The following is a 17,674-nucleotide window of genomic DNA, read 5'->3' as shown; positions in this document are numbered from 1 at the left end:
ATAATCTAAAAAAAAACATTATCCAGAAATCAGAATGTATGATTTTTTAAACTATTTATTTGTATGATACAGCTGCAAATAAGTATTTGAACACCTGAGAAAATCAATGTTAATATTTGGTACAGTAGCCTTTGTTTGCAATTACAGAGGTCAAATGTTTCACTGCAGGAGGGATTTTGGCCCACTTCTCTAGATCAGTCAGGTTTCTGGGCTGTCGCTGAGAAACACGGAGTTTGAGCTCCCTCCAAAGATTGTCTATTGGGTTTAGGTCTGGAGACTGGCTAGGCCACGCCAGAACCTTGATATGCTTCTTACAGAGCAGCTCCTTGGTTATCCTGGCTGTGTGCTTCGGGTCATTGTCATGTTGGAAGACCCGGCCTCGACCCATCTTCAATGCTCTAACTGAGGGAAGGAGGCTGTTCCCCAAAATCTCGCAATACATGGCCCCGGTCATCCTCTCCTTAATACAGTGCAGTCGCCCTGTCCCATGTGCAGAAAAACACCCCCAAAGCATGATGCTACCACCCCCATCTTCACAGTAGGGATGGTGTTCTTGGGATGGTACTCATCATTCTTCTTCCTCCAAACACAGTTAGTGGAATTATGACCAAAAAGTTCTATTTTGTTCTCCTCTGACCACATGACTTTCTCCCATGACTCCTCTGGATCATCCAAATGGTCATTGGCAAACTGAAGACGGGCCTTGACATGTGCAGGTTTAAGCAGGGGAACCTTCCGTGCCATGCGTGATTTCAAACCATGACGTCTTAGTGTATTACCAACAGTAACCTTGGAAACGGTGGTCCCAGCTCCTTTCAGGTCATTGACCAGCTCCTCCCGTGTAGTTCTGGGCTGATTTCTCACCTTTCTTAGGATCATTGAGACCCCACGAGGTGAGATCTTGCATGGAGCCCCAGTCCGAGGGAGATTGACGGTCATGTTTAGCTTCTTCCATTTTCTAATGATTGCTCCAACAGTGGACCTTTTTTCACCAAGCTGCTTGGCAATTTCCCCGTAGACCTTTCCAGCCTTGTGGAGGTGTACAATTTTGTCTCTAGTGTCTTTGGACAGCTCTTTGGTCTTGGCCATGTTAGTAGTTGGATTCTTACTGATTGTATGGGCTGGACAGGTGTCTTTATGCAGCTAACAACCTCAAACAGGTGCATCTAGTTTAGGATAATAAATGGAGTGGAGGTGGACATTTTGAAGGCAGACTAACAGGTCTTTGAGAGTCAGAATTCTAGCTGATAGACAGGTGTTCAAATACTTATTTGCAGCTGTATCATACAAATAAATAGTTAAAAAATTATACATTGTGATTTCTGGATTTTTATTTTTAGATTATGTCTCTCACAGTGGACATGCACCTACGATGACAATTTCAGACCCCTCCATGATTTCTAAGTGGGAGAACTTGCAAAATAGCAGGGTGTTCAAATACTTATTTTCCTCACTGTATATCCTCAATTCTATTTAAAGGTTGCCTTCAGTTTTGTAGTGTAGGGCTGCAGCCTCTTCTGTCACATTTTCACTATTAATAATTAAGTGAAAATGTTTTGTGTTTTTGTATACCACTGACTAGAAACTACATTACAAATTAACTTCAATATTTACATTTTCCAGCACATTATGTAAAATACCTCTTCAGCACGTACCTCTGACTTCGTTGCACTCATAAATTCCAATTGGCGACTGAAACCAAGAAGGAGTAACCTAAATCATTAAGATTGAAAATTAAGTCTGTATAAAGAGTCAGTCCTTTGGTTGGTATATTGATTAAATACACCCATCTGGTAGAACAGGTTCTTTTGGGAAGGGAAATTGTTTGCCCTACGCTAAGCCCAACCACAACCATTTGTTGGAATGGTACACAGCTTATCCTGAGAGGCAGATTTCAGGTCAATTAAATGTCTTAAGAATTTTTCAGAAGTAATATGTGCCGTTTAATGGTGTTAAAGACCAATCAAGCAATGTCATAAAAGTATGTTACCACCATGGCCACATGAGGGCACTATCTGCATATGCTTACACTGACGATAGGAGTAACAGATTTGAGGTTTCAGTCCAATGTACTGAAGTCTCCCTGGAACCTTTCTGTTTCAGTGCATCAACATCAGCATCTCAGATATAGCATGTTTGGTATTTATATATTATGCCTAGATTATACACTGATCAACCATATCTGTGTGTTCGGACACCTTTCTATGAGAATAAGCATTGACTTTTTCAGCAGTTTCACCTACAGTAGCTCATCTGTTGGATTGGACCACACAGGCCAGCCCTGCTCCCCACGTGCATCATTGAGCCTTGGCTGCCCATGACCCTGTCCTTCCTTAGACCACTTTTGATAGGTACTGACCACTTTAGACCAGGAACACCCCACAAGAGCTGCAGTTTTGGAGATGCTCCGACCCAGTCGTCTAGCCAGCACAATTCGACCCTAGTTAAAGTCAATCAATCTTATGCTTAACAACTCTGAGAACAAAATGGTCACTTGCTGCCTAATATGTCCCACACACTGACAGGCGTCATGGTGACGAGAAAATCAGTGCCTTTTACTTCACCTGTCAGTGCAATGATTAATGTTATGGCTGATTGGTGTAAACATCTGTTGTATTTTTGACAAGTAATAGAAGTCAGTCAATAGGACAACTGGTAGAGGCAAGAAAACGATTACTATTAATAACTGTTTAACCTTTAATTCCTTAGAGTCTGACTTAAGGTGTAACACTGTATACCAAGATCAGTTTGAACTGGGGTAACCACAGGGTACACTGCACAGAATCACGTATCAAGACTTGTCAGGTTCACATTAAAGTTTGGAGAATGTGGATTCATCTGCTGCTAACAATAATCCCCCAACAAATGCACTATAAATTATTTATCCTTTAAAAAAATTTAACTATATGTTTGGCAGGGTTTTTTTTAAGATTGACATCTTCGGTGGGAACCAGTGGGCTTATGGCTGAGAGCTAAAAATATAAATATTGAGACACTGTTGGTTTTGGTCTTTTCATGGGATTTATGAGCAAAAACAAAAATACGTACGCCAAGACCTACTCTTTGCTTTCATTTCACTTCCCTCGATAAATGACTGTAGACTTTAACCTTTAAGACCGGTTTGATTAATTACACAAGTTCTGACTTATAGCAACTCAAAACCAATAAAGTAAAAGATAAAATATTTTCATTGTGTCTACCAAACACACTGTGTGCACAATTATTAGGCAAGTAAGTATTCTGAAAGAATCATTGTACTATGCACATTTTCCAACTCCAAACCATGTAAACTTGAAATGAGTTAATCATTTTCAGGTGATTCAAGTCTTTTGCATTTAATTTGCACCTTTTCTTCGCTGCACTTTTTGCACCCCAAAATGTTGTCCAGTAGTCACGGCTCAAAAGTTTAGCTATTTCAAGAGTGACACATCCAACTGAATGGCATTTTACAATTTTTGAGTTTTCCGTGTCAGTTAAATCTCTCTTTTTGGCCTATTTTACCTGAAGTAATGAAGCTGCGTAATAATCATGCACATCTTGATATAAGGTGTCATTCACTTTCGCCACACCCTCCCTCATTACACAAATACAAATCACCTGAAAATGATTAACTCCAATGAGCATTCAAGTTTTTATGGTTTGGAGTTGGAAAATGTGCATAGTAATTATTCATTCAGAACACTTATAACTGTGTATATCAATAGGTCACTTACTGTAGGTCCTCTGACCAGAGCATGTTGGTTGGATCTCAATTCCGTCACAAATATGTCTCAGAGGGCTGTACAATTTGAACAAGATATACCTATATTCTTAGAAACTCAATTTGGATAAGGAAGAATTAAACTTACAGGGAGAAAAAAAAAGGGATCCCTCTTTCAGTATTGCCAGACATGCAATAGCGCCGTATGTACAGCGTAAACAGACGTAGCAGTACTAGAATTACAGTATGTATCATAAGAATGTAATAATAAGTATATGAAGAAAAGAACCTATTATCTTGAGTAAATATTAATTGTAAGAAGTTAAAATGTTTCAGACAAAATGTAAGTGTTTGGACTGAAAATGTGGACTGCTAGTCATGGAATGGCTATAATAAGGTTGTTCATGAGTGTACCAGAACACCACAGGCCACGGTGATTTGACGAAATGGTCATACCATCAGACCTGGTATGTCCTATGTCTTAGACACTAGGTTGAAGAGATGAACAGAGCTGTCGACTGATTAGATTATTTAGATCAGATGGCTGGGGAGGCTGCCAGACAGACCTGGTAAACCAAAACGTGAGGTGAGGGTGAGCTAGGAATGTCTGGTGGAATACCCTTGTTTGTTGGATTTTCAACTCCCACCTCTGGAAGAATTCCTTGTGTATCCCAGGGGTCGTCGAGGACACATACATTTCCGGCGGTAAATTTTTCTTTTATTTTGTAAATTACTTTCATTTTGTAAATTGGACTACCCTCCACACTCCCCTCTGCAGTTTGCATACCAGGCAGACATCCGGGTGGATGATGCCATCATCAGGAAGGGGCCTCATGCGTTTGGGTGTGTCAAAATGGCTCCATAGTGCCCCATACAAAATTTTACATTTTTTTTGCCCACAAGCCAAGTTCAACCTAGATGAACAGACTTTTTGTGGAACATGTATCATACCAAGACGCGCAAAAAAGCCTCAAGGACTCATACTCTAAACGCAACAGGAAGTCCGCCATTTTGAATTAAAAGTACAATTTTAGGCAGTTACAGGGTCCACTCCTCCCAAAAAAATAATCCGATTTACTTCAAACTTTCACAGTGCAATCTAAAGGCATTGATGATGAAAAGTTGTGCTAACTGTGAGTTTTTGTTTATTGATGCATGATGTCGAAGTTTGATGATTCGTCATGAAACCAGAAGTGATTGTAATTTCACTGTACATGCTCACATCTGTACCAAACATCACGTTTCACAAGAGTCCGATCTGCTCAGACATTTTATAGAGCAGATGAGCGTATATAACGTGGATCTTTCTGTCACAGAGTCCAGTCTGCATTGTAGTTCATACACTTCAATCATAAACCACAGAACTATAGACAAACATTAGGCTTCATGATTAAAGAAACTTTTTATATCACGTCAATACTTCTGTCCATATTTGCACGCGCTCACACTACACACTGATTTAAAATAAGCTACTAATTTCAAAGTCGGTGAATTACTCAATTCTTGCATGTCAGTCTGGGCATTTTGGAGGACGGGAGCCTTCCAATTGAAACCTGTGAAACATTGCTAAGTCCGCCAAATAAATATCCTAAATATAGTCATAAAAATGCATGTTTACAGTTAAGGTCAGCATGTTAGAAAATGATAATTAGCAAACAAATATTACTTAAACTTAGTTCAAAAGTAGGACCTTTGTTTGGAATGCTATTCTCAGTACTGTGATGACCCCTTGGAAAGCTCAGTAGTGCAAGGTTTGTAAATCTTCTGTCCTGAAGTAGAAATAGAGCTGAAGAAGCCTCTTGGATAAGAGGCAAAATGTCTTAAAGTATCTTCAACCAAGCCCAGTTGCCCTTGATTTTAACCTTCCTTGAAATACTTCCCTCTTCCTCAATAAATGACTTGGCAAAAAAGTACAGACAATGCTACAGTAAGAGCACGTAGGGCGTGTGGCCATAAAGATAATTTGATAACCTAAACTGGCTTACAGTAAACTGTAAAATAAACACTCGTACGTAAATATTTTTGTTAACCTGCTTTGCTTTTTGAACCACACCTGTCAGACCTAGATAAGACCATCTCCTGAAAAATATCCCTTTTAGCCCAAAACTAAACCCTTCACCTTAATTCTACTAATATGTTCTCCAGTCATCCACATCTTTTTCCTTCTCTCAACTCTGGCACCTACCTTGTTGACAGTAAAGAGATGAAGCATACAGGAAGTGTAGACATGCTGGGTGCTTGCTCCAGGAACCAATTTTTCCATTCAAAGTTTCAAATTCACATAAAGGCTCAGAAGTTTTGGAAAAACTGACGTACTGCTGTTGGTGGTTGCTGAAGTGCAGAGAAGCGGATGGGTGTTGGAAGGTGTAAAAGCACCTTGAGGTGTCTGGTTTCCTTATCACCTATACCCCAGAAGGCCTGTATCGGCTAACGTGTCAAATATTTTACATTACAGCTAACCTCAGTGTTTCATGCATTATCACACTGTACCGTTAAGTTTAGGGCTTCATGGTGACCTTTAGTCAAAGACCCATGACACACAACAGCATTGTCCCTAGTTCCAGGGACCTTTGCTGCAGGTCATTCGCCTCTCTCTTTGTCATCACATCAAATTCTCTACTGTGGTCTAGCAAATAAGGTGTGAAGTCTGCCCTCATAAGCAGATATTAAGCAGATATTGAGAACTGGGTTCAATCCCCCACTGTGACCCATCCACCATTGTGTCCCTGAGCAAAACACTTAACCCCTAGTTGCTCCAGAGGCGTGTGACCTCTGACATGTATAGCAATTGTAAGTCGCTTTGGATAAAAGCGTCAGCTAAATGTAATATTACAGTCAACACAAGGCTGATATTTTCAAGCCAGTCCGCACATCCCCCACTGCCCATTCCTACCAGCTGTCTGAGATGTAACATTGTATGTTTTATTCTGAAAGAATGCAATGCCCTTGGTGGCTTGGCGATAGAGATAGAAAATTTCATTGTTGCTCTCTAGTTTTGGAGTAAATGTCTGGCTGAGTGGAGGGACAGTCAACATTGTGTCATTTTATAGCTTCCCTGCTCATGTGTATCCCTCCCAAGCCTTAGCAGCAGCTTCACCCAACCCTCCATTTTACAAGATAACTTACCGCAGCTTATTACTTTCATCCAGCCACCCACTAAATCTTTGACATGTTTATTATGAAGACAAGTTCATGGATTCTAGGAAGGGGAATAAAAGTGGATAACTACTCCTTCCTCAAAGCACTCAACTCAATGCCCAATAAATTACTTTGCTGATATGATACTGTGTTTGTGTTACTAAATAACCAAGTCAGTTAGGCAGCTGTTATTGCAGGGACATGCTATTGCTAATGGCCCAGAGCCATTAGTCATTACCATAAAATAAAATGAGTAATCAAATACAAAGTGTAACACTTATCCTTCAAGTCATCTTAATGGGCTCTTTTTCGTTTGTTATTTTTATGTTTACTTCCTGAATTAAATACTGAATGAATGTTTAGTAGAGTCTTTGAAATGCAAATTTAGAGAATGCTCTTCTCTGCTTAATGGTGAGCTCGACATCTAAGACAAAACATGACGTGATTTTTGTCATTACAAGACACTTTGCCTGGCGAAGCGTAACTGGGAAAGTTTTCAAAATACACTACTCTGAATTCAGACTCTGGGAACAGCCCAGCTAGTGACCAGCAACACAGTATGCCAGAAGGGAGGTGGAACAACAGGCTATTCACATAGAGTGGTGCTCCGGTGGGAAGATAGTCTTTTATCGTCAGCTGTTACCTTATCACTGACTTAATGGAAATGAATTCTTTATATGTATTGTGCAGCTTAGGTATACTGCAAAAGCTCCGTTGTTTGTCTTTTGTGTTTAATGCCCTGGGGCAAAAAAAAGGTGCCTGCAGAGTTTTTTATGAGCGCAAAAGTAAGATATTGTTGACAACAAAGGAAATGCAGCTGTTGGTTGAAGGAGTTATTACACTGCACGTGTTTGTATATTGGGCTGGAGGTGAGGGGTATTTGCATTGTCTGTGTGTGTGTGTGTGTGTGTGTGTTAGTGAGGGTGGGGCGACAGTGAAGACAGGTAGACAGAGGTGAGGAGGAAAAGAGAAAGATATCAACAAAGAAAGAGGGAGGGGGGAGAGGGCAAGAATGTGTATTTATCTACTTGAATTTTTGAGAGGTCTCCTTCCTCCTCCTCCTCGCTCTCCGCCTCCCCACCTCTAGACACCACCTCAAGGCTGAGACAAAGAATAAAAGCATTTGCATAAAGTGCTAAAAAGGGAGCTGACAGAGCAGTGCAGGTGATACTGGCAAATGGGCGCAGAGGAAGGAGGACACAGAAAGCTATTACAAAGCCTCTGAGCACACACGCACACACACCTGTGACTTCGGCAGGTTATTCAGACCAGCACAGAAGGAGGACCTTAGCCTGGGCAGAGGCGCAATTAAAATCCCTAACTCCCTGCTGGGATCTCAGAAGTCAGTTGACTTTGACTCCAGAAAAATGCATTTTCAAGTGCAAAGGGAGTGAGCTTATCCTGGCCCAGAGAGATAAAGAGAGGATCATCTGACATCTTTTCCAGTTAAAAGGTAAACTGAACCTTTGGTCTAAATGTTGCCTTGAATCATTTTGCTTTTTCTACCAGTTTGTAGCTTTTGTTTTCATTTATACCTTTTAAATATGAGCTGAATTCTTTTCAAGAACTGCTGTGAGTGAAGAGAAAAAACTAAATACCATTAAAACCTAACTCCAGACAGTTGGATTAATAATATTAATAAATTAGGTATTTCCTTTACTTTATTTCTTTAGCTTAATTAAGTTGCAAAAAAATGTGAGGGTGCAGGTAGATTACTTCGGTCACATGGTGGATAACAAAACCTCACGAGTAGCTTTCTGTATATTCAGTTAGGATCTAACTGTATTTCCTGCATAGTCAGTTGGGTTCACACATGTGCTATCTGTAAATGCCCCCCACCCCCAGTCAAACGGCAGGTAGACAGGTAGATCAAGTTTCATTTACTTTTCAAAACAGAAAACAGGTAGGGCAGCTTGTGGATGATGGTTGAGCTCAACATTCAGCACACAGTGAAGATGCACACAGGTGAGCCTGACACAAAGAGGCTACATCTCGAAAAGAATGCTTCAATTTGACTAACACAAAATTAGGTCTTTTGACCAACAAGTGACTTAATGGGTCACTGGGGCAGGTTAGAAAAACGTGTCATAGGGACCATAAATTGAATCTTAAAGCAGAATCCTGTACAAAGGCAATAAAGGTACGTCCCCATGTTTGATGTTGATATTTTGGGTTCAGCAATGACTTAGTCTGAGTTAATATTTAACTCTGCTGTACATTATACGTCCAGTCAGTGTGGCTCTATGGATTGCCTAAACCTCAAGCTGGACTCTTTGAAGCAGTATTTGTGTAAATATGCTGTAAAGGGTCAGTTATAACTTCTCCACATTAAATTGAGACTATGTAACTTTAGCTAAAGAGTGGCCACTGTGGCTAAATGAGATAATTACGGAATAATGACAAATGGCTAAACATTATGTAACTGTCAAGTCAGTGAACTGAATCAAGCTTAAGTTTGCTAAGACGAGCTAGCCACCATAAGCTACTTGTTCTACCAGACCAAATAAGGCTGTACTGTGACAACTAAAAATCTGAGTGTATTGATTTGAACAAGGGTGCGTATAATTAATTGCAATAAGTAGGCCTACAAGAAAGAATGAGTTCTTCTTTAAAAAATGTGCTTAGTCTCACTTTAAGTATCTCTTCACCACCAATAGAAGTTTCATAGCTAGACCATTTATCACGATGCTGATCAGACAGCATGGGTATTGCACGGGTGTGCCTTAGGCTGGCCACAATAAAAGGTCACTCAAAAATGTGCAGTTCCATCACACAGCACAATTCCACAAATTTCGCCAGAAGTTTTGAGAGAGCGTGCAATTGGCATGCTGACTGCAGGAATGTCCACCAGAGCTGTTGCCCGTGAATTGAATGTTCATTCCTCTACCATAAGCCGTCTCCAAAGGCATTTCAGAGAATTTGGCAGTACATCCAACCGGCCTCACAACCGCATATCACGTGTAACCACACCAGCCCAGGACCTCCACATCCAGCATCTTCACCTCCGAGATTGTCTGAGACCAAGCTCATCTGCATGCTTGTTGTCCTCACCGGGGTCTCGACCTTACTGCAACTTTGCACAACCATTGAGGAGGAGTGGACCAACATTTCACTGGCCACAATCAAGAGCCTGATCAACTCTATGCGAAGGAGATGTGTTGCACTGCATGAGGCAAATGGTGGTCACACCAGATGCTGACTGGTTTCCGGAACCCCCCTTAGCTCCCCAAATACAGTGAAACTGCACATTTTCAAGTGGCCTTTTATTGTGGCCAGCCTAAGGCACCCCTGTGCAATACCCATGCTGTCTGATCAGCATCTTGATATGCCACACCTGTGAGGTGGATGGATTATCTCGGCAAAGGAGAAGTGCTCACAAACAAAGATTTTGACAGATCTGTGAACAATATTTGAGAGAAATAGGCCTTTTGTGTACATAGAGAAAGTCTTAGATCTTTGAGTTCAGCTCATGATGAATGGGGGCAAAAACAAAAGTATTGCGTTTATAATTTTGTTCAGTGTAGATATGTTAATGTCACAGAACAAAGCCATGTAATTAGAGTAGCACAAACTGTATGCATGTTTTTTTTGCCACAGGAACATACATGCATACTGTTAGTGAAAAGAATTTCCCCTCTGTTTACTTCAGGTAATATTAGAGCATATCATCCATACACTGAAAGAATAATGAAGGCACAGCAACTACAGAACACTTTGGATGACACTCCCTTTTATGGGTAGGCACACAAAGAATTAGGGTACTGCCCAATATGTACTCAATCACTATGAATTGCATATTGCCTACTAAATGAACTACCAGTATGCCATTACTCGCAGACTGTACAACGGTTAAACTAATTTCTAGTATTATTTCAGAGAAATTAAAGGGTGGGGAGAAATGGTTATGGCTATTATTTGTTGTTCAGATTTAGTTTTAAAAATGAAAGAATTGAGGTAAAACAACTTTTATAAGCAAAGATGGACCAGAAATGTTAGCAGGTACAGTTGGTATAGTTTACTGAGGCCCCATCCACACTACTGCGTTTTCATTTTTAAACGGAAAACGAAAACATTCTCCGTCCAGCATTTTAGCTGCGTGTCTGTCTGTAGTGTTTGTTTCTGGCTATGTACATTATCTTATAATGTTAACCTAACATTGCCTAACTTAATTAAACAGAATAAATACACTACAGTAGAAAGAAGTGTTGCTGAAGTCGCCTGCTGTGTTGACTGCATGGGTCTGTGCGCTTGACTGGCCTGCTGGCTTGCTAGCTACCCTTGCAAAAGCTTGTTGCGCTTATTAGCTTAGCCATCAATTTCCATTCACTGTAAATATTCTAAATCTACACAGTTGATTTCCCACCACAACAATTCATAAATGAATTTAGTGATGAAATAGCATACGGAAACAAAAAAGAACTACCATAGGACCGGACCTCATTCGGAAAAATATGTATGGTAGTCAACTTTGCCCTGATGATGGTCAATTTAAAATTGTAGTCCAGGGTTTATCTGAGGATTTCCGGACAGTTATGTGGATCAGGTAGTTGTAGTTCCGGTGATGCATGTCATGCATCTGTGGAGAACAGCTGTGACGGGACACAAAAATGGCGGTGATATAAGCACCGTCAGGTCATGATCACCATTAGGCACAGACAGCGCAAAATGGCATTACATGGAAATTTTGGCTTCCTTTTTGTTCATTGGGAGGAAGTGGAGATGCGTTGTCTACCTTTATATGTCTACAAACCTACAAATTCCATTTCATTGTTTTTATCATTACACTGCAAAACAAAGGCCAAACAAAGATGGTGTAAATGTAGGCCTATACACATCTAGATGTGAATACCAGGAGATAAAAGCTGAAATTCTGAACTCTTGTCTCATACTAATCTTTTAATCTTAAACTCAAATGTCTTCAGTGAACAACAAAAACACAGGAATTTACCTTACCGTTCCAGTACTTTTAGAGGGGACTGTACGTTATATCAGGTCAGTGTTCCAGCATGGTGTTCTGTTAAGGACTGTTCAGAGAATCATTAGGAGTACAATAACAGCCTGAGGCCACCACCAAAACCGCTTTTACTTCACTGACTTTTGACAACATGAGACTGTGTTTTTGTTCAGTTTGGTGCTCTCTTGGTTGCTATTTACATAGTGCACATTCTACTATGTAACATAGCCTGGGGCTTTAAAAAAACATTTTGATTTTAAAGACCTTCAGGCTGATCTCTATAACCCGTGAATGATATGAAACATATATTGATTAACCTAACTTGTGTGCAAAGGAAATGTACTGGAGCTCCGGGAAATGACCATACCTGACCCGATAACAGTATTTCAATTTGAGCAATAGGGAAACTTAGTCCCGGTCAGTGATTGGGGGGCTTTAAACTGATAAGACAAGTGTAATTTTACAGAAAAGTCTGGGCCTCCTCCCACTAAAGCATGTTCCGTGGAGATGAAGAGAGAGAGTTGGCAGTGCAAGAATTTCAAGGGCAGATGGAGCGATTAGAGAAGGAACAAGCAGGGACTTTGTATAGATGGGAGTAATAGGGCAGGACCAGCCCCGAGGGCACAGACAGGAGAACACCTGTCCTCTGACCATCAGTCATCCCTTACACACAAACAAACACAGTCTCCTTCACATTCACAACACCAGCAGGTAGCTTACTACCATAAAATATTCTTATCATCCTAAAAAAGAAAATAAGACAAGGAGACTGGATTCAGAAGAGAGCAGCAATGTGGTCCTCAAAGCAGACTTTACAATATTAAAACATGGTCCTGGTGTACAGTGAGAAGACATGGTTTGTTAGTTTACCGTGCTGTCTCATACACAGATTTGAACACACATGCTCAAAAAGTCACTTTAACAAAGCCGCCTGTGTTTATCCCACGATGTTGTTCCAGGTAGGGCCACATACTGTAACCCACCCAAAACAATCTTTCATCAGTTGCTTGATTCAAGAAGGACCCAAGGACTCCCTGTGCCGGCTGGTGTACATTTGCATGCTAGGCTGGCTACCATATGCAAACTGCCCAGTAGAAATTAAAATTTTCAAGTATATTATACAAAGATAAGCTCTTACCTGAGCTACATGGATATTTAGGATATATCAGCTCATTCTCATTCCCAGGACTCAAATGCCAGTGCACAAGTTACTCCCTTCAGTGTCTGTATGAGACACCCGAGGCTTTCTTTATTTAAAGATATTTGGTGGCTTTTTAGCCTTTTATTTAGATAGGAGAGAGAGAGAGAAGTAGATCATGTGGGAGAGAGAGGAGAAGACATGCTGCAAAGGGACACTGGCAGGAATCGAACCCGGGGCTAAAAGAGCAAAGGTTCACACTTGCAGTGGGCACTCCACCAACTGAGCCACCTGCACTCCATTCCCTAAGTTTTCATCACATACTTATGTCACGTAATGTAGTTATTTCAACCCAAACCATGATGTTTTCCTAAACCTTGACAAGTAGCTTTTGTGCCTAAAACCTAACTAACCGTTGTCACCATTTCACAACGTTGAACACATCTTAAAAAGGCAAATTATACAGACTCTTGTGGGTATCTTGTACGTCTATATATGGACACACTGACAAAGCGTTGATATTTGACGACCCTATGAAAAAGTGTTGGATATTCTGGTACTATGTAGGTTATCTTAATTACATAAACATGTTATACTGTGTTGATTTACCCTGTCTGTGCTGTATCAGTTTTACATATTCTCAGGGGTCAATTTGTTAATTCAATTCAAATTAGCTTTATTGGCATGAATGTGATTGCCAAAGCATCATACATACTACATAAGAACAATCAACCCCATACATTTCATTAAACAATTCGTTCAACAAACGAATTTGTTAATTGTAACTAAGCATATGCAACAGGGATCCAGTGAAGAGATCTTAGTATAGGGGTAATTTGAGACGATCTATTTGACCTTGTGAGTAATCTGGATTGCCTGCAGACAATCAAGGGCAGACATGCTGAGAAGCAAAGTCATGAGAATAGTGTGTTACAGTAATCATTGCAAGATAAAGCATGTTTAAGCATCTCTAATTCAGCAGGTGAAACTACAAATATCAGTTTAAAATCTGGTAGCTGCTTAACATGGGTGTCAAGTTGTGACAAACTGATCAAATATTGTCCCTAAATTACGCAGGTTGGAGTGAATGATACTTTGCATGATCATGGGGGTAACTTTTTCCAGAACAAGAACCAGAACCTCCGTCTTATCACCATTTAACTGTAAAAAATGTTCTGCTATCCAGTTCATAATAGAATTTAGACTGTCTAGGAGCCCAGATAATCTAAAAGCCTCACTGAGTTTGAAGGACAAATGGAATTGGATATCATCCGCGAATAATGATCTGTCCTAAGGTAAGCAGATATAGAGAGAATAACAGGGACCCTAGAACCAAGCCCTGAGGGACACCACAAGACAGTGGCGAGGAATCAGACCCACAGTCTCCAATAGAAACAGTGAAACTTCTGTCAATGAGGTAGGATGAAAACCAGTCTAATGTTAACTCTGATATACCCACCCAGTCACATAGCCTCTTGATCAGGATATGATGGTCAATTGTGTCAAAGCAGAAATGAGGTCAAGAAGTGAGCACTCACCCACATCAGAGGATATTATAATAGACCCTCCAAAGAGAAGATTCCATGGAGTGCCGTTTCCAAAATCCTGACTTATCATAAACATTGTGTCTCTACAACAAAGCAGTGAGTTGGTCGGCCACAACCTTCTCTAAAATGTTAGACATGGGCAAAGTGGGATCTATGTTTTTTTCTTTAATATGGACTGGATAGCAGCAGGGCCAATAACTACTAATAATAACTAATTTTTAAAATAGCTTAGGTCTTCTAAGCTGATAGGTTGGAAAGAGTTCAGAGCAGTAGTACTTAAAGAGGGGCAAGAGTTGGGCGGGCAAGTCCCAGGATAAATACTGGAAATTAATAACCATATCAACAAAGAAGGTGAGGAACATTTTACAATCATCTGTAGAAAAACATGGTTGCTCAGGTCAAGAGCGAGAAAAAAAAAAACACCCACTCAACACACTGTTTCACATTTACAATGACCTACTCCTCTTATTCGCTACTGTGTCACTGAGTCATTCGCTGGTCTAGAATTATAACACCAAACTTTACCAACAGGGGCTATTATCTTTTAAGTCAGTGGAGGTTTATCATTTTTATAATTTATGGCGGAATCAATTGTCTCAAATATGGTTTGTCAGGGCTTTTCTTGTTCATGGCCTGAACCCTTGTTAAAATCTAGTCGTGATTGGAAAATCATTTATTTTGTTCCCTTAAGAACACTATGTCCATCACAGTAACACTCCCTCTGTACCTGCAACTATGTATCAGTCACGCTACATAAGGGGGTGGATATGGTCCTTGCCATTCTTGTGCTGTCATGGAACTTTACTGACTCATTTGTTTGTGCTTGTTGCAATTGCTTCAGATCTACTAAATCTACAATATCCCTCAACACATTTGACCCATTTTGCATCCCCCTGTGATTGAATTGTTCATTGACATACCAAAATCCTATCAGCTTTGTAAGTTCAAGTTTGTGTGATCAACATTCAACTGGGCTGAGTAAAAAGAGCACGGATCCTGAATCCTGTTGGGATTATGGTTATACATGACTGAAAAAATGGCTTGCACTTCATTGCACAGTTGTCATGATACAAACAGCAAAATACCATGTGAAATATAAAAAAAACAAATCTCTAATTTTCATTAACTCTCTTTTAGGATAATTAAGAAGTTAAGGACAGACCAAGAAGAGGAAAGACACGGTGGGAGAGTCCAAAAGACAAAAAAGAAAGGGAAGGCTTGTATTTCTGAAGATGGAACAGTCTCCGCAGATTTGGCACATTGCCCCCCAGGACACTGCTGGAGAGCTGCAAAAGAAGGTATCAGCCATGAACCAGCCAGAGTGCTCCATCTGCTACAATACCTACGACAATGTCTTCAAAACACCCAAGATGCTGGAGTGCACCCACACCTTCTGCCTAGAGTGCCTCTCCCGCCTCATGGCAGTCTCACTGGATGACCAAGATGGTAACGGCAGCAGCACTCGCCTCTCTTGCCCCTTCTGCCGTCACCCCACCACGCTGCCCGAAGAGGGACCCCCGGCTCTGACCACCAGCCGCGAGGTTCTCTGCAAGCTGCCCAGCCACCAGCAGCAGGAGGAACCAGTGTGGTTGGAGGGGGAGAAGCTGTGCTACAAAAGCTCCAGTCACAACGCCGGCTTGGGTGCCCCTGACAGTCCCACAGCCTTCTGCATCTGTATTGACATTGGGGCCAGCAAGACTGCGGACACACCAATCCTGACGCGGACCCGCACTTTTGGTCTGCTTGACCGGCTGGCGGACTGGAAGAGAATGGTGCTCTTCATCGTGCTCATCGTGCTGCTTATTGTTGTTGTGTTGTGGCCACTGCAGTGTGTATTCAGCACTGGGAACATGCGCTGTATGCGAGAACCCATCCACCCCACTTCCACTACAACTACAACTACTCCCACCACTTTCAGCTGACTGCAACGTACATAATATTGTAAATGATACATTACATGACTATCTTAAATGTTTGATATTGTAACTTTTTGCACATTAGTGCGCACATTGTTATTGCTAAACAACTTTTAAAACCTCAGATTTTTTATTTACAACTGAACCACATGTGTTTTTAGGCTTTTTAGATGACTGCCTCCCAGTGGCGGTTGGGACACTATGCAGACCGCACCAGGAGACAGATGAAAGTAGACTGAAAGTAGCACAGACTGCACAAATTTTTTTGAAGTATTTTGTGTTATTTGTTTCATTTATCATCAGACTAATTTGAATTACTTGAATTTTTTAATTATAATCACAGTTAAAGTCTACACATAGCAACTTTATCTCCACACAGCTGTAACTTATCATTTTTAACAGCTATACATAAGCAATAGTACATTACTAAACTGTTCATTCAAGCTTGTAAAGACTGGAAAAAAATAATGACTCCTTCAAATCATGTGAAACAGAAACATTCACCAAAATCAATTTGACACTTCACTGTGGTTTGAAATTAGAGAGTTTTTAGTAAAACTGCTTTGATGGAATTTCTTGTCATATTTGGACACTCGGGACATCAGATAACAAAGGACATGAGTGGGTTGATTTGTTGTTAGTGTCTTCTCAACATTCAGCGAAGCCAAACTGTGACATTTAAAATGCTTACATTTATTAATGAAATGTGAACCTTGTTTTGCAAATATCTGGTTGGGTAAAGAACAACAAAAAGTCAAGTTAATAGTAACAATGAAAGGTCTGCCACAAAAGAAAATGAATGTAATCTCAATGTGCCAATTAAGATTCAAACTTTATATATTGTCCATTCGATTTGTGTGTTTTGATATGTCCTTGTTTACAAAACTATATTAAAATAGTGAGGTATTAACTCAGATAACACTTGTGTATGACAGCCTCATTATTAAGATTGACATCAGTTAATTGCAGTTTAGCATTTTCATGCATTTTCTCTACGTCTTAAAAACTAAATTTACAACATTGTCAGTTGGTGGTTTAATCTGTTTGAACAGCAGGTGTAGTAAATTCTCCTTAAACAACACAGCTTCTGACGTTCTTGAATGCAAATTAAAAAGAAGTATTAGTTTCAGGGTCATGTTGCGAAACAGTCGACCCATTCACTGACCGCTGTTTGTCATTTCCTCCCTATCTGAACCTTAAACACATGACTATAAAAGTAAAGCCCTACTTCGTCTTGACAAGAAGTTTGCGTCATTTATTCCTGGATTAGGTGAGTCAGAT

The 17,674-nt window shown here is 40.4% G+C and overlaps 1 protein-coding gene across 1 annotated transcript; it reads left to right on the top strand.

Annotated features, from left to right (window-relative positions):
* Nucleotides 1-7,992: 7,992 nt before the first annotated feature.
* Nucleotides 7,993-17,472, top strand: LOC119905929 (RING finger protein 223). The gene is made up of 2 exons (XM_038723334.1): nucleotides 7,993-8,291; nucleotides 15,615-17,472. Exon 2 carries the CDS (start codon nucleotides 15,710-15,712, stop codon nucleotides 16,397-16,399), a length of 690 nt encoding a protein of 229 aa, XP_038579262.1. The 5' UTR covers nucleotides 7,993-8,291; nucleotides 15,615-15,709; the 3' UTR covers nucleotides 16,400-17,472.
* Nucleotides 17,473-17,674: the final 202 nt, after the last annotated feature.

The sequence above is a fragment of the Micropterus salmoides genome, unplaced genomic scaffold (genome assembly GCF_014851395.1).
Source record: "Micropterus salmoides isolate LMB-PRFRI ecotype aquatic unplaced genomic scaffold, ASM1485139v1 Ms_hic_scaffold_16, whole genome shotgun sequence".
NCBI classification, from domain to species: domain Eukaryota; kingdom Metazoa; phylum Chordata; class Actinopteri; order Centrarchiformes; family Centrarchidae; genus Micropterus; species Micropterus salmoides.
The sequence above is the reverse complement of the archived record's forward strand: the minus strand, read 5'-3'. Positions and strand labels throughout refer to the sequence as shown.